Genomic DNA, 15240 nt, shown 5'->3' on the forward strand with positions numbered 1-15240 from the left:
GGAAATTCAGGATGGTAACAGAGGTCTTTCTATGAAAATTGATAAGAAATCGCCTGAACTCCATTCTTCCATTGACGACCTGAAATCCTCCATGAATGATCTCCTTTTGAGAACGACTGAGGCAGAGTTGCGCATTAGCACAGTTAAAGATACCATCACTCGACATGACCAGGTCTTGATACAACTGCAAAAGGACAATGCCTACCTCAAAAACAAGGTAGATCAGATGGAGAACCAGAGTAGACGTAGTAATATCCGTGTGGTGGGATTGAAAGAGGACAGCGAGGGCCGTTACCCGGTCCATTTCTTCACTCAATGGATCCCGGAGGTCCTAGGCATAATCAACTTCACCAAGCCGCTGGAAATCGAACGCGCCCACAGAACATCAGCGCGGAAACCCCGGCCAGATGAGCCCCCACGAGCCGTCCTGATCAGGTTCCTCCGTTTCCAAGACAGAGAGAAGATACTGCAACTCGCAAGAGCCAAAGGGGACATCACCATCGATGGAAAGAGGGTCAGCCTTTTCCCAGATATGAGCGCGGATCTCGCCAGACGTCGCAAGCAGTTCTGACCTGCCGCTAAAGCACTGAAGGAGAAGAACATCACCGGCTACCTCATCCACCCTGCGCGGATGAAAGTTCAGTACAAAGGCCGAAGCCATCTCTTCAACACACCGGGAGAAGTGCACACTTTTCTCAAAGAACTGAGCAACGTCTGAGCCAGGACGGTCTCTCTGGGGGACAAAATGCAGTTTGTTTGTTTTCTCTTATCCGGGAGTACGGTGGGAAAGGGCAGTGCCACGGGAGTGGGGGGAGGTGGAGGAGTGAACTGCTGGTATCTTCCGGTCACTATAATTGATTTGTACATTTTCAACTAACCGTATCTTTCCAGGGTGAGCTCTATTACATTTATAGGAGAGTATATTTTGGTTTAGTCCATATCCACTGGGTGAAGCAATAAGTGGGCTTAGGCCCACTGCTTTCCCCCTCATTTATGTTAATCTTTCGAAAAGAGACTTAAGCAGCCCTTACCGTGGGCCATAAATATCTATTCCCAACGTTTGTTTTCAACTTAGAGAGCTCACAGGTTTTAGTTTACGCCAAGGTTTAGCTAGTAAGAGCAAGATGGAAAGCGAGCAGCAACGTATCTCTACAAGTGTATTCATGTTTGATTGTTGGGATTGTTGTTTTAGTCTGACAATCGGGGTGGGTGGGATTTTATAATTTTTTTCTATGTTTATTGTTTCCTTCCTAAAGAGACACATAGGTCCCTTTTGTGCTCAAACCAAAGTTGAAACATTTCCTAATTATCTGCATATGATAGATTTCCATTCAGTTACATATTTGAAACCCAACCTATGCTTAATCCACTAAAATATGTCACATTCAAACGTAAAAGGTCTTAACAGCCCGATTAAAAGGAAGAGTCTATACATACCTTAAGAAATTAAAGGCTGACATTGTGTTTTTACAAGAAACACATCTTAGAGCCAGTGAACACAAGAAATTGAAGAGGGAATATGTAGGACAAGTTTTTGCATCCTTTTTTAACTCCAAAACAAGAGGAACTGCAATTTTGATAAGTAGACACCCCCTTCTGCGTCAACAACACCATCTCTGATCCCTCTGGCAGGTTTGTTTTGGTGCAGGGGCATATGTTTTCAGAGTCTTGAACCCTATTGAATATTTATGCTCCTAACTTCGATGACCATATGTTTATTCAGAATGTCTTCCTTCAGGTCGCTCAAGCACCACCAGGATGGCTACTGGTTGGAGGAGATTTTAATTTGTGCTTAGATACAGTTCTTGATAGGTCTTCTGATAAACCCTCACTTCCTACCAAAGCCGGCAAGCTCACCATGTCATTCATGAGAGATCTCAATTTACTAGACATCTGAAGACAGTTGCACCCACAGGACAGGAACTACTCTTTTTATTCACACCCACACAAGACTTTTTACTTTCGACACAACTGTTTCATAGAGTGTTAGATGTCGAGTATTTCCCCAGATTGCTTAGTGACCATTCTCCTCTGGTATTATCAATCTCCATTCCTACCAAGGTAAATGGAGCATATATATGGAGACTAAATTCTACACTCCTAAAGCAACTTGAATTTTGTGCATTCATCAAAGAGCAGATCAATATTTTTACTTTGACAAACAAACCCTCCGCTCCTGACAGTTTCATTCTTTGGGACACATTGAAGGCCTATCTGAGGGGACAGATCATTTCCTATACTAAAGGGCTGAAGAGAAAACACAGTGCGGAACTGAGTGCCCTTGAATCTGAAATCTCAGAGCTAGAGAAAACCTACCAAAGAGGCCCGACTAAAGATCTATACAGGCTTTTGGTAAATAAATGTTTTAAATATAATACTCTGAACACATATCAAGCTGAGAGGGCCATCACTAAATCAAAACAGCGTTATTACAAGCTCGGAGAGAAAGCTCACAAAGTATTGGCATGGCAACTGAAAGCAGAGGAAAGTAAGAGGACAATTAATGCCATAAACTCTTACTAATGAGATATCTTTCGACCCTACTGAAATTAATAATACTTTTAAGAAATACTATGAAGACCTCTACACTTCCCAATCAAGCGATGATCTATCAGAGATCGACTCCTTTCTCTCCTCTCTCAACCTCCCATGCCTGTCAGGGGAAGACAGCGAGCACCTGAGTGAACACTTCTCAGTTCCTGAATTGTTGGAGGCCATTAAATCCTTACCTTCTAATAAATCTCCTGGGGAGGATGGCTTCCCTCCAGAGTTCTATAAAGAATTTAGGGAGCGGTTGGTCCCCTACCTTTGGAGGTACTTAAAAAAGAAGCCAGAGAAGACAACTGCTTTCCAGAGTCCTTCTCTCAAGCAGTGATTACTGTAATCCACAAGAAAGGGAAAAACCCGCTAAAGTGCGCCTCCTATAGACCAATATCTCTCCTTAACACAGATTGTAAACTGGTCACCAAGATGCTATCTAAGAGACTGGAGTCATGTTGATCAACCCAGATCAGACTGGCTTCATAATTAATAGATTGTCCTCCAATAATCTCAGAAGGTTCTTTGATATAATTCACCTTGCTAACAAAAACAAAATACCTAGTGTCGCAGTCTCCCTCGACGCTGAAAAGGCCTTTGATAGGGTTGAATGGCCATACCTCTTTCGCGTCTTGGAAAAGTTTGGTTTAGATTTGATAAAATCACTCTACAAATCTCCTAAAGCTAGGATTCCTACCAATGGGATTACTTCCTCCTCTTTATAGGGGGAACAGACAAGGTTGCCCAATTAGCCCCCACCTCTTTGCCCTCGTCATCGGCTGGCTGAGGCTATTAGAACGTGCCCTGACATACATGGCTTTGAGGTGGGCCCCCATACCCATAAATTATCACTCTTTGCGGACGACCTTATCTTATTTCTAACAAACCCAGAACACTCCCTCTCTCACTTCCAACCCAGATCCTACTACAGTGTTATAGTTCTTTCTCTGGATATAAGGTCAATTCTGTCCTGGCATGGTGCAAACTGCATGAGCTGTTCAGACGAGGGGGATTCCTTTCCCCTAAAACCCCTTTATGGAACAATAGATTGATCCCTATGTTTTTCCAGAATAGTAACTTTAGACCATGGTCTGATAAGGGGATCACTCTTCTGGAACATTGTTACGAGGAGGGAGTTCTTATGTCTTTTGATCAGCTGAAACAGAAATACCACTTGCCTAACAGGGACTTCTTTAGCTACCTACAACTACGAAACTTTATTAGGGTGACTCTCAAGGGACAATGGAACCTACCTAAGATGTCACCTATTGAACAACTTTGCCACGCAGACCAACCACTGTTCAAGACCATTTCCCGTGTATACGATGCTCTTATGTCAGGACTAACACTGCCTGGGCTAGATAAACCCTGACTTAGATGGGGAAAAAGATCTGGGTATTGATCTTGATGAGGATCTATGGAGTGACCTATGCAGGGATGGTGTTACATCCATATTGAACTCCAGATACAGACTGATCCAGTTTAATTTCCTCCATCAGCTCTATATCACCCCATCTAGACTGCACAAGTTCAACCCAGATATCTCCTCCCTATGTTTTAGATGTGGCTCAGATGAAGGAACATTCCTCCATTCCACTTGGCAGTGTTCAAAACTACATGGTTTCTGGCAGGTGGTATGCGATACCATATCCTCAATTCACGGGGTTGCATTCCCTTTAGACCCGGAGGTCTGTCTACTGGGTAACTTTACTAACACCAATCTTAGGCAAAGCCATACTATAAAGCTAACAGAAATATTGCTAGCGATTGCCAAGAAATGTATTGCCTTGAAATGGAAGTTGGATTCCTCCCCGCCAGTTGCAATGTGGCTATCGGAAGTTAATAGTTGTATCCCTTTGGAGAAAATCACTTACTGCTTGAGGAATAAGTTAAAGACATTTTACAGAATTTGGCAACCTTTTGACTATATGGAGAATCTCCCCCCACATCTCATTGATTGAATCTATATATAATCCTCACATAATGTTTCACACGTAATGTATAATATGTAGCCTACGGCAGGTGATCCAATGTCTCGTTATTATTTTTTAATTATTGTATATTTGTATATATAATTATATATATATTTTTGTTACGCTCGTCTGTTACTGTCACTTTGTCCTATCGTTGTCTAATATCTTTTCACTTGTTTTGAATGTTCTTAATTGGAAAATGCAAAAATAAAATATATATATATATTTAAAAAAAGAACTCTGCTGTAGTATATTGTAGAATATCCTACACACTCTGCAACACAGAGTGCCTGGACACAGCCCTTAGTCGTGGTATATTGGCCATATACCACACACCGCCGAGGTGCCTTATTGCTATTATAAACTGGTTACCAACGTAATTAGAGCAATAAAAATACATGTTTTGTCCTACCCATGTCAGCCAATCAGAATTCAGCTCGAACCACCCAGTTTATAATGTAGAATAATATACGACACACTGTAGTATCCCTTGATCATGTACAGTACTTACTATATCATTTTGTAGTATATGGTAAAACACTACAGTAAACACTAAAGTAATCTCCGCAAAAACACTAGTTTGCAAAAACCCGTCTTTAACTATAGCAATACGACTGTATTTCATTTGCATATACTCTGTCCGTTCCCCATATCCAAATTTGTGCCACCCATGAGACGTACAGTGAGGAACCTACAAATATTGTGTTTCCTTCAGATTTTAGAAACGAGCAGAAGCTCTTAACTATCTGTTCAGACCCAAGTCCAACCTACCTACAGGTTATGGAAAATGTGCTATTTTAGTATTTGTTCAGTAGGTTTCCTCAAGGAGAAAGCTCTCACTTTATGTAAATACTACAATATACTAGTCCACAAAAAAAGATATACTACAGTGAATACTACAATAAATTCAGCAAAACATTACAGTAAATACTATAGTATGTATACCATATTATAAACTGGGTGGTTCGAGCCCTGAATTCTGATTGTCTGTCTGAAAGCCGTGGTATATCAGACCGTATACCATGTACCTGCTCTAATTATGTTGGTAACCAGTTTATAATAGCAATAAGGCACCTTGTTTGTTTCTGATATATGGCCAATATACCACGACTAAGTGCTGTGTCCTAGCACTCCGCGTTGCGTCCTGCTTAAGAACAGCCCTTAGCCGTGGTATATTGGCCATATACCACAACCCCTCGGGGCTTATTGCTTCAGTACACTATATTATTTTTTAATGTGGGTCAGTGTAGCATTATTGCTGTTAATAATCACACTGGTAAAAGTAGGGGACAAATCTCACCTGAATTTCCTCCCACTGGTATGGCTGTGGTAAAGAAGACCTTCTCTACTTTTGGACCTCCGTGTGGCTGGAAACAAACAACATTGACAGCATTGATGTCCACACAAATTCATCACCACTCAACCAAACTATCAATTCAATGTTAACCGGCATGTCAAACCAGCACTCTTACAGCTTGCTCTGGGTTCTGCTGGTTGTTGGCTGCGGTGTTAAGGATCCACTGCAGGTTCTGGTCGGACATAACAATGCTGGGCTGCAACAGGCTCTGGGTGTGGCTGTGGCTTGGGGTGAAAGTGGGGGCAGAGGCTGGGGGCACCAGGACAGGGTTGGTGTTGCTGGCCAAAGGCACAGTGTGAGTGTGAGCCACGGCCGGCAGCGGCACAGTCTCTGTGGTGGCGACTACAGCGCCCAGAGCCGCGAGGGCTGGGCCTGGCACCACTACTGGCGCAGTAGAGGGCACTATTGGAACAGTCTGGGCGGGCAGTGCCACATAGGGGGCAGGCACATCTGGCGTCTGCAGGGCAGTGGGTAAGGGTACGAAGGTGGAGTGGGGCTGGGTGGAGCTGACTGCGGTAATATTACTAATGGGGGCAGGAGGTGCTGGAACCTGGGAAGAGGGGGTTTGGCTTAGAGGAAGCTGGGAAGAAGCCTCCAGGACAGTGGTGGTGGTGGTGTGGGAGTGAGTGTGAGAGTGGGAGTGGGAACAGGAGGAAGGGACGAGGGAGAACGAGAAGGAGATGGGGGTGGAGTCATCGCCCATGGTGGACTGGCCAGTCTCCTGGCCAAAGGCTTCAACAAGGCTCTCTGAAAAATACGGAAAAAAATACAAAGAGCAAAAGTTAGCATGAAAATGCACTGAAATCAACCCAAGTTACAGTTTATAGATTGTGATGGGTACTTGCCGTGAGGATGTGCATCATCTTGACTAACACTGTTCTCCGGACTCTGGAACATGAGCTCGAAGATCCTCACGGGGGTAACACTGCTCAAGTCCAAGTTCTGAGACTAACACAGATGTAACCAAGCATTAACACGATAGTACATGTCTGTCTTACAATACATCTTTATTCTTTATTGATACCTTATACAGATACAGAAACAAAATAAATATGGTTGTTTTTGCTGTCATAGTAACCCACCACAATATAAATTGTTCATACATGGACAAAAGCAGAAGGACCTATATAGTCAAATAAGGGCTGATGAAATAAAGCGCACACACTCACATTGTGGATGTTTTCTCTGAGCTCCGAGTCAGTCGAGATGAGGCTCAAGTCACTGAGGCACAGTGAATGATTTGCATCCTGTAATTAGAGATGAATAGGCCAAAATTACATTTTCCACTGCCTAAAAACATTAACAGAACGAGACATGGGAGAAGCCAAGAAGCCTTCCTTTCTAGAGCAAAAGCCGTCTGAAGTCATAAAGATGCATAAGGATAGAATGTAATACATTAGATAATAAAAACAATCAAAACAGACTATACTGATAGCAGGCACAATGTTGTAGGAAAAAGAAAACCTGACCACCTTAAAATGACTTCACAGGCTAATTAATCCAGGTTAATAATATTAACAATACACTCTATTCAGCAACTTTTATCCAACAGTGAGTGCATACTTTTTTAAATCGGTGGCCACAAGGGAGTCGAACCCATGGCTATGACGTTGCTAGCGCCACGCTCTTAGCAAAATGAGACACTGTCTGAAATAGTTACTTTGATTTATGTATGGCTCACCTCGGACAAGGGGTGGGTGAGGGTGACACTGAAGGGCTGGCCCTTAGCCCCATGGCCCCTGACGTGACTCTTCAAACTGTACTGGCTGCTGAATGCTTTCTCACAGCCGTCGCTGGGACAGTTGAAAGGCTTCTCCCCTGAGGGAAGGATGGATGGAGGGGGAAGGCGAGACAAGGGAGAATGAGAGGAAGGGAGAGGGTCACCTTCACTGTATGCCAAGGGAAATTCAATTTCCAATTGAAAAGTTGTCAAATCAAACACGATCACTTCCTAATATAAAATATCGGAAAAAGTTCAAATAAAATACAATTTTATTGGTCACATACACGTGTTTATCAGATGATATTGCGGGTGTAGTGAAATGCTTCTGTTTTTAGTTCAGTAATATTGAACAATTTCACAACATACACCCAATACACACAAATCTAAGTAAAGGAAGTAAGAATATATAAATATACGGACAAGCAATGTCAGAGCAGCATAGACTAAGATACAGCAGAATACAATACAGTTTTTTCAGTGGTGGTATTTACAAACCGCACCACCCTCTGGAGAGCCCTGATACAGCCCGACAGGATGCTCTCAATTGCGCATCTGTAAAAGTTTGTCAGGGTTTTAGGTACCAAGCCAAATTTCTTCAGCCTCCTGAGACACTGTCTGTGTGGGTGGACCATTTCAGTTTGTCAATGATGTGTACGCTGAGGAACTTGAAGCTTTCCACCTTCTCCACTGCGATCCCATCAATGTGGACAGGGGGGGGGGGGTGCTCCCTCTGCTGTTTCCTGAAGTCCACGATCATCTCCTTTGTTTTGTTGTCATTGAGTGAGAGGTTATTTTCCTGGCACCACACTCCCAGAGCCCACCTCCTCCATGTAGGCTGTCTCGTCATTGTTGGTAATCAAGCCTACTACTGTTGTCGTCTGCAAACTTGATGATTGAATTGGAGGCGTACTTGGCCACACAGTCATGGTTGAACAGGGACTACAGGAGGGGGCTGAGCACACACACACACTTGTGGGGCCCCAGTGTTGAGGATAAGCAAAGTGGAGGTGTTATTTCCTACCTTCACCACCTGGGGGCGGCCCATCAGGAAGTCCAGGACCCAGTTGCACAGGGTGGGGCTCAGACCCAGCGCCTCGAGCTTAATGATGAGCTTGGAGGGTACTATGGTGTTGAATGCTGAGCTATAGTCAATGAACAGCATTCTTACATAGGTATTCCTCTTCTCCAGATGGGATAGGACAGTGTGATGGCAATTGCATAGTCTGTGGATCTATTGGGGTGATAAGTAAATTGAAGTGGGTCTCTAGGGTGACTGGTAAGGTAGAGGTGATATGACCTTTGACTAGTCTCTCAAAGTACTTAATGTTGACAGAAGTGAGTCATTTAGTTCAGTTACCTTTGCTTTCTTGGGTACAGGAAAAATTGTGGCCATCTTGAAGCATGTGGGGACAGCAGACAGGGATAGGGAGAGATTGAATATGTCCGTAAACACACCAGCCAGCTGGTCTGCGCATGCTCTGAGGACGCGGCTAGGGATGCCGTCTGGGCCAGCAGCTAGGGATGCCGTCTGGGCCGGTTAACACGCTTAAATGTCTTACTCAGGTCGGCCACGGAGAAAGAAAGCCCACAGTCCTTGGTAGCGGGCCGCGGCGGTGGCACTGTGTCATCCTCAAAACGGGCGAAGAAGCATTTTGGCTTGTCCGGAAGCAAGACATCGGTGTCCACGACGTGTCTGGTTTTCCGTTTGTAGTCCGTGATTGTCTGTAGACCATGACACAGAAGCGAGGCAACCCTCTCTGTGGCACCATTTGTTACAATAAAATTGAGATATTAAGCGCTACTCGGTGTCTCTGAGGTGTGGAATATGGATGAATGATTGGTTGACTGTCATTCTGAAATTTGACTGAGAATTTATTTTCCAAACAGAAGTAGCCTAAGTAAAGCGTACCTGTGTGTGTCCGTACATGCGTCTTTAGGTGATGGCTGGCAGCAAATGCCTTGCCACAACCATCATGGTCACACCTAGTGGGAAGATCACACAAATTATCTGTCAATGTAAGCCAAACAGCAATAGAGAAAAACATGTGGAGATTAAGCTGATGAAGAATAAAAAAAATGGTGCATAGAAAGCTGGTGCATAGAAATTAGGAAAAATTGGTGCACCACAAAGCAGTGTCATGCCCCTCACTGTTCTTCCAATACAAAACCATATATCTAACTAATAAATACAGATTAAAGATATAATCCCCTCAATGGGAATTTTTCCCACTCCTTTAGGCTACATTTGTTTATATGCATAGAAAACCTCAAACCAAGAAAAGGGCATCCAAACATTAGCAGATAATGTCCTATATCGAAGGCAGCGGTCTTCCTCCCCTTGTGAAACATAAACCATAGTGGTGCGTGGAGTCGGAGAACTCACCGGAATGGTTTCTCCCCAGTATGAGTGCGAATGTGCTTCCTCAGGTCACTGAGTGTGGTAAAGTATTTTGTGCATCCCTCCGATTCACAGTTGAACGTCTTCCCCGTGTGCAGTCTCTGGTGTGCTTTCAGTCTGCCAAGAGGAGATAATTACAAGTAATCAACCACGGGGAAGATTTAAAGGAGCTATGTGTAACGGTTGGGGGATAAATTCAATTTCCTTGTTTTTGAAGAATATGGCTTAGAGATAGTTTATTACTGCTTTCTAACCATGTAATAATCCCCCCAAAAGTTGTATGGGTGTGAAGTTGTGTACTATTCTTTGTTTTCAAACTCAGCAAACGAGAGCCAGTCGTGAAGTAGGAAGCAGTGGGCCAGACTGGATAGTTACAGTATAAGTTTTGATTTGAAGGGTTAAGCATTGTTTGAAAAATGATGCACTCCTTTTGGGGAATTTTATTCCTTTACTACAAATATATATAAATACATCATTGCCATTTAAAATGGTAGGCCTAATTCCAAGTGGAAATGTAGCTCTTTTAACAAGAGCAAAAATATTTTGCGTCTGAAAATGTTCTCACCATCTTGAATTAAATAAACATTAGTACACAGCAGATATGCAAACACTTGTTAATGTGCAAACACTTGTTAATGTGCAAACACTTGTTAATGTGCAAACACTTGTTAATGTGCAAACACTTGTTAATGTGCAAACACTTGTTAATGTGCAAACACTTGTTAATGTGCAAACACTTGTTAATGTGCAAACACTTGTTAATGTGCAAACACTTGGTGCCACACTTGTTTCAGTCCGTTTTCTTCTGTTTGGTGCCTAATGAACAGGACCTGTGGCCTAGTAGACATGTAGTGCCACCGTTTTCCCTTATAGGAGGAGACAGGGCAGCATGGTTCTGAGAGCAAAGTAATGTGATTAGGGGGAAACAACACATTGGCTTGGCTGTGGTGATAAATGGACCTTGACAGGGGAGTCGATGGTGGCATGCTTCCACCACCGCCAGTCTCTGTGGTCTTCGGTTCAATGTCACAACACTGGAGCCTCTGGCTGTCTAGCCTACTACTGGCGTGGCTGAGGGTCTCCTGTCATGCCTTCATTGAGTGCTAAACCAAAGAAGCTAAATGCAGCAGATACTACAAAACCAAGAACAAATTAGAAAACAAATTAGAAAACTAAAATTGGGAGACAAAGTCCTTACCAATTAGGCTAGAACACCCAACAATGCATAAAAGCACTTCAGTACTTGGGAGAAAAAAGAACTAAATACTAACACTATTAGATCACAATGAACTGACAAAACGATTGGGCCTACAGACTGTGCTGTAGATAAGAAAAGCAAGCACATCCTCTTTTTTGATACATCCTTTTTTTATGCAATGTCAGACTGAATGAAAAAAACTAGGCCTAAGGCAGGCACAATTACCATATAAATGCATAACTGACAGTTATGGATGAAGACAGTCAAAAATAAATTAATTGTCATATCTGGGGGGGGGGGGGGGGGTTGTGTAACGAACAGCTGCCTGAAAATGGGAAAAGTTTTGCTTTTAGAACTGTTATAAACGTGACCTCAGTAAATTAGCTGACCAATAACAGGCTGACCACACCGCTCGCATAGCGTGTGCGAGCTTTGCAAAATAAATGTAGGAAACTGTTATTCAATTATTGCACCCACACTGCTCACGAGCGTCTGCGTTGCCAAGGGCTAAAATAGAAGTTCTTACAATTTGATGATGCAGATCGCGCTGCAAGTCCTGCCTCTCCCATCTCCTCATTGGTTTATAGAAGCAGGTACTCGCATGCCACCTCCTCATTGGTTATACCCACGTGGGTGATTGAAAGACGAACTGTGTTGTCGGTGTAGTAATACTATGAAAGTTTAGATGCCAATCACCATATAAGTTCAAAGATGAAAAAGCCTGGAAGGAGGAGAGATGACTAGAAACTATTCGGTTGACTGTTTTGTGTGTGGATTAATTGTCGGAGTAGAGGGCCTTGTGCATTTCAGGTAAAATAACCTAATGTTTTTATCCCAGGACAAATTAGCTAGCAACAGCAAGCTAGCTAAATATGACAAATTAGCTAACTAGCATAAATGTTAAATGCCTTTCGAACTGTCCCCAAATTAATGTCACTGGTTCAGAGTTTGTTTTGATATTTTAACCTGCGTGTCGTGATTGCGTTTGGTGTAGGTGGACAAAATAAATGTATCCACGATGGGTTTGGGTTCCGTGAAACAGTCAATCAAAAGTCCATGACCGTCACAGCCCTAGGCCTACACATCGTTTGCTAATCTACTATGGAAGAATACCTCTGAATGGATGAAGGCAGGGAATAAAATTAACACCCGTCACATGCAGGTAGATTTAGGTATTGGCGGGTAAGAATGTCTATTTCACCAACAACATTGGTGGGTGGTCAATTTGCACGGCTCTACAGTGAGTATTACATTCGCGAATAAAAAGTCAAAAGGTCAAGCATGATCACGTGCTGGTTAGAAAGATGCTGCAGTAGCGTTTTCAAATTATTTGTGCCGTTTTGTTTCATAACTACGAATCGCACAAAGAATTACAAATCCTATATCTCACCTCGCGTAGCAACACTGCCTGGCAGGGGAGTTGTGCGCACTGAGTGAAGTGCTGATAGATTCATTTTTGGAGGCGCTGCGCACACACGGTCAGCCCGCTCATTAGGCAGGATTAGGCGCCCGTTTGTGACGGCAGATTGACGAGAGCGCCATTTTCTGAGCCAAACTAGCCAAGATGCACCTCCAACAACACATAAAACCTAACTTAATTCTGCCAAAAATAATGACAATTTCTCTCAACCAGTGGTATATTGGCTTTTTAGGTGAGCGCTGATGCCTCCCTTTGATAAGCAGACCCCACTTTTTGGAGGCAGAGCTCAAAAATAAAACCGCTGTCTATACTTGGTTCAGATTTTGTACGGTCTAGTCCATGTCAATAAATTACTTATTTTCAACTTTCAATCAGAACCAAACATTTGCCTGACTTCAACATACGGAAAATACCCTTTCACCTTTCATTCAGAACCTAATTTGAATGTAACTTTAACGTCTGGAAAATACGCCATTTTGCTTACTGGGACTGGGGGGTAAAAATGTGTCTAATTTAGTCTAAAGTCTACAAAGTTAGACTTTGTCCTCGTGTTTATTGGCTATTTACATTGTTTTGTTCACAAGCTGAGTTGTTTTTCAACGTTAGTCGAGTCTGCTGCCTCAACTGATACTGATGACAGACACACTTGACATTACCACGGTAACCTCCCGGCCTTAAAGAGGCAGCTGAACATTTTGTTTCTGATATTTTGGATAAAGGAATGAAATTGAGTAATATACCACATTACTTCTAATACATTTCTTATTTAAGAAACAAGCATGGTCATCTGCTGTTTTGTGTTTTTCTATTTTTTAATGGTAAAATCTGAGTGGCTGTGGATGGTGGACCCAAAAGTACATTTTAGGCCCGACGTGTAGGCTGGATGTCACATGACATTTTTTATATTCTATCGATTTTATATGTAATTTATTACCTGTTATCTTTCATCTATTATCGATCTATCTTCAGTATAGGCCTACATATACAGATAACTGCCAAAATACTGCCGAAACTGCCGAAACACTTGAGTAAATGAGGGATACAATGTATATTGAAAGCAAGTGCTTCCACACAGGTGTGGTTCCTGAGTTAATTAAGCAATTAACATCCCCATCATAGATGAAAATGCCCAGTTGCCCATTATTTTGGCTACCATGATTACAATAAGAGATCTCAGTAACTTTGAAAGAGGGGTCTCAAAAGAGCTTAAAGGATGTGTGTGTGTGTGTGTGTGTGTCAGTCACATTTATGGGAGATTCTGGAGTGGGGCCTAAGTCAGCATTTTCCACCACCATCAACAAAACACCAAATGGTGGAATATCTTGTGGAAGAATGGTGTTGCATCCCTCCAATAGAGTTCCAAACACTTGTAGAAACTATGCCAAGGTACATTGAAGCTGTTCTTGCTCAACACCCTATTAAGACACTTTATGTTTGGTGTTTCCTTTATTTTGGCAGTTACCTGTAGATATACAGTCATCTGATTAGTCAGCATGTCTGGGAATATTTCGACATGCAGCTAGTAAGTTTTGTGTTAGTCAAGCCTCACCTGTACAGGGTGTTGAAGGCCTTCTCGCAGCCCTGCACGTCGCACTCAAAGGGCTTCTCCTTGGTGTGAACGCGCACGTGGATCTTCAGGCTGTAGGAAGTGAGGAAGGCCTTGCCGCAGCCCAACTGGTTGCACACAAATGTGTACTCGCCCCGGTGGGTCTTCTGGTGCGTGCGCAGGTTGCCTGCCGTGCTGTAGGTCCGTGTGCATCCCTCAAACATGCACTGGTACCTCTTCACCTGAGTGACAGACAAGAAGATCATTACTTTCTTAATGAATCTTTCCTTGATTCTTTGCGACATCTCTCCTCGCCTATCGAAAGACTTTGGATAAGGTCAGAGGGGAGGGACCTTGGACCTTCTCCAATATGGTTGAGAAGGAGGCGAGGCGATAGGATGAGAGCCAGAGTGAGAAACAAATGAGGTGTGTTTGCACAGGTAACGATGATACGGCGCATGAGCGTGTAAGTGCACATGACATCAGTGACTCGATCCCCCCATCCATTTCCATCTGACTGATTCTGCTGTGCACCGTGTTTCAACTCAGCAGTCTCCGCATTCAGCGGCCGTGGAAGTCAGTCAGTCTTATGGCTCTGTTCTGTTCTCACACAAAAGGCCCGGGGAGAGAATAAAGCCGGCTCTTTTCCCCTCCTCCGTATTCCCATAGAACACACTAACCCACATTGTCATAACACAAAGCCTTCCCATCCAAGCTTTATCTCCCACCCCCCTATTTACAGAGCTTGCGTTATACCCCATAACTTAATGCCTTGATCCTCTTGTAGACTGGGGGTAAAAAAAATAACACTTTGTTACGCAAATTTCAAGAGAAAGTCAACCAGCCCTGACCGCGTTAAAATGACACTTTTCCCTTAACAACAGCTCACATCCCCTTATGTAACTCCTGGATAGCCACATTGCACACAGAGAGGCACTACTAGACACAATAGTGAAGCAGCCTGTCCAATCCAATCCAATTTATTTATTTTTTTGAGCTAGCGGTGCTCTATTATTTCTCCAAAAGCATGGATTCCAGCCATGACAACTGGTCCACTAGCAGTCTCCGCATGAGACTACAAATTACT

The 15240-nt window shown here is 43.1% G+C and overlaps 1 protein-coding gene across 1 annotated transcript in view; it reads right to left on the minus strand.

Annotated features, from left to right (window-relative positions):
• LOC109902161 (metal regulatory transcription factor 1-like) overlaps positions 1-15240 on the minus strand; it is a 29398-nt gene that overhangs the window by 6293 nt on the left and 7865 nt on the right. The window contains exons 3-10 of the mRNA XM_020498285.2: positions 14157-14395; positions 9975-10106; positions 9501-9574; positions 7550-7686; positions 7038-7115; positions 6714-6816; positions 5984-6615; positions 5812-5878 (exon numbers count right to left, since the gene is read on the minus strand). Of these exons, the coding sequence (XP_020353874.1) occupies positions 5812-5878; positions 5984-6615; positions 6714-6816; positions 7038-7115; positions 7550-7686; positions 9501-9574; positions 9975-10106; positions 14157-14395 (1462 nt within the window). The remainder of the gene's footprint in view (positions 1-5811; positions 5879-5983; positions 6616-6713; positions 6817-7037; positions 7116-7549; positions 7687-9500; positions 9575-9974; positions 10107-14156; positions 14396-15240) is intronic.

Source organism: Oncorhynchus kisutch, linkage group LG13 (genome assembly GCF_002021735.2).
Source record: "Oncorhynchus kisutch isolate 150728-3 linkage group LG13, Okis_V2, whole genome shotgun sequence".
Taxonomy (NCBI): domain Eukaryota; kingdom Metazoa; phylum Chordata; class Actinopteri; order Salmoniformes; family Salmonidae; genus Oncorhynchus; species Oncorhynchus kisutch.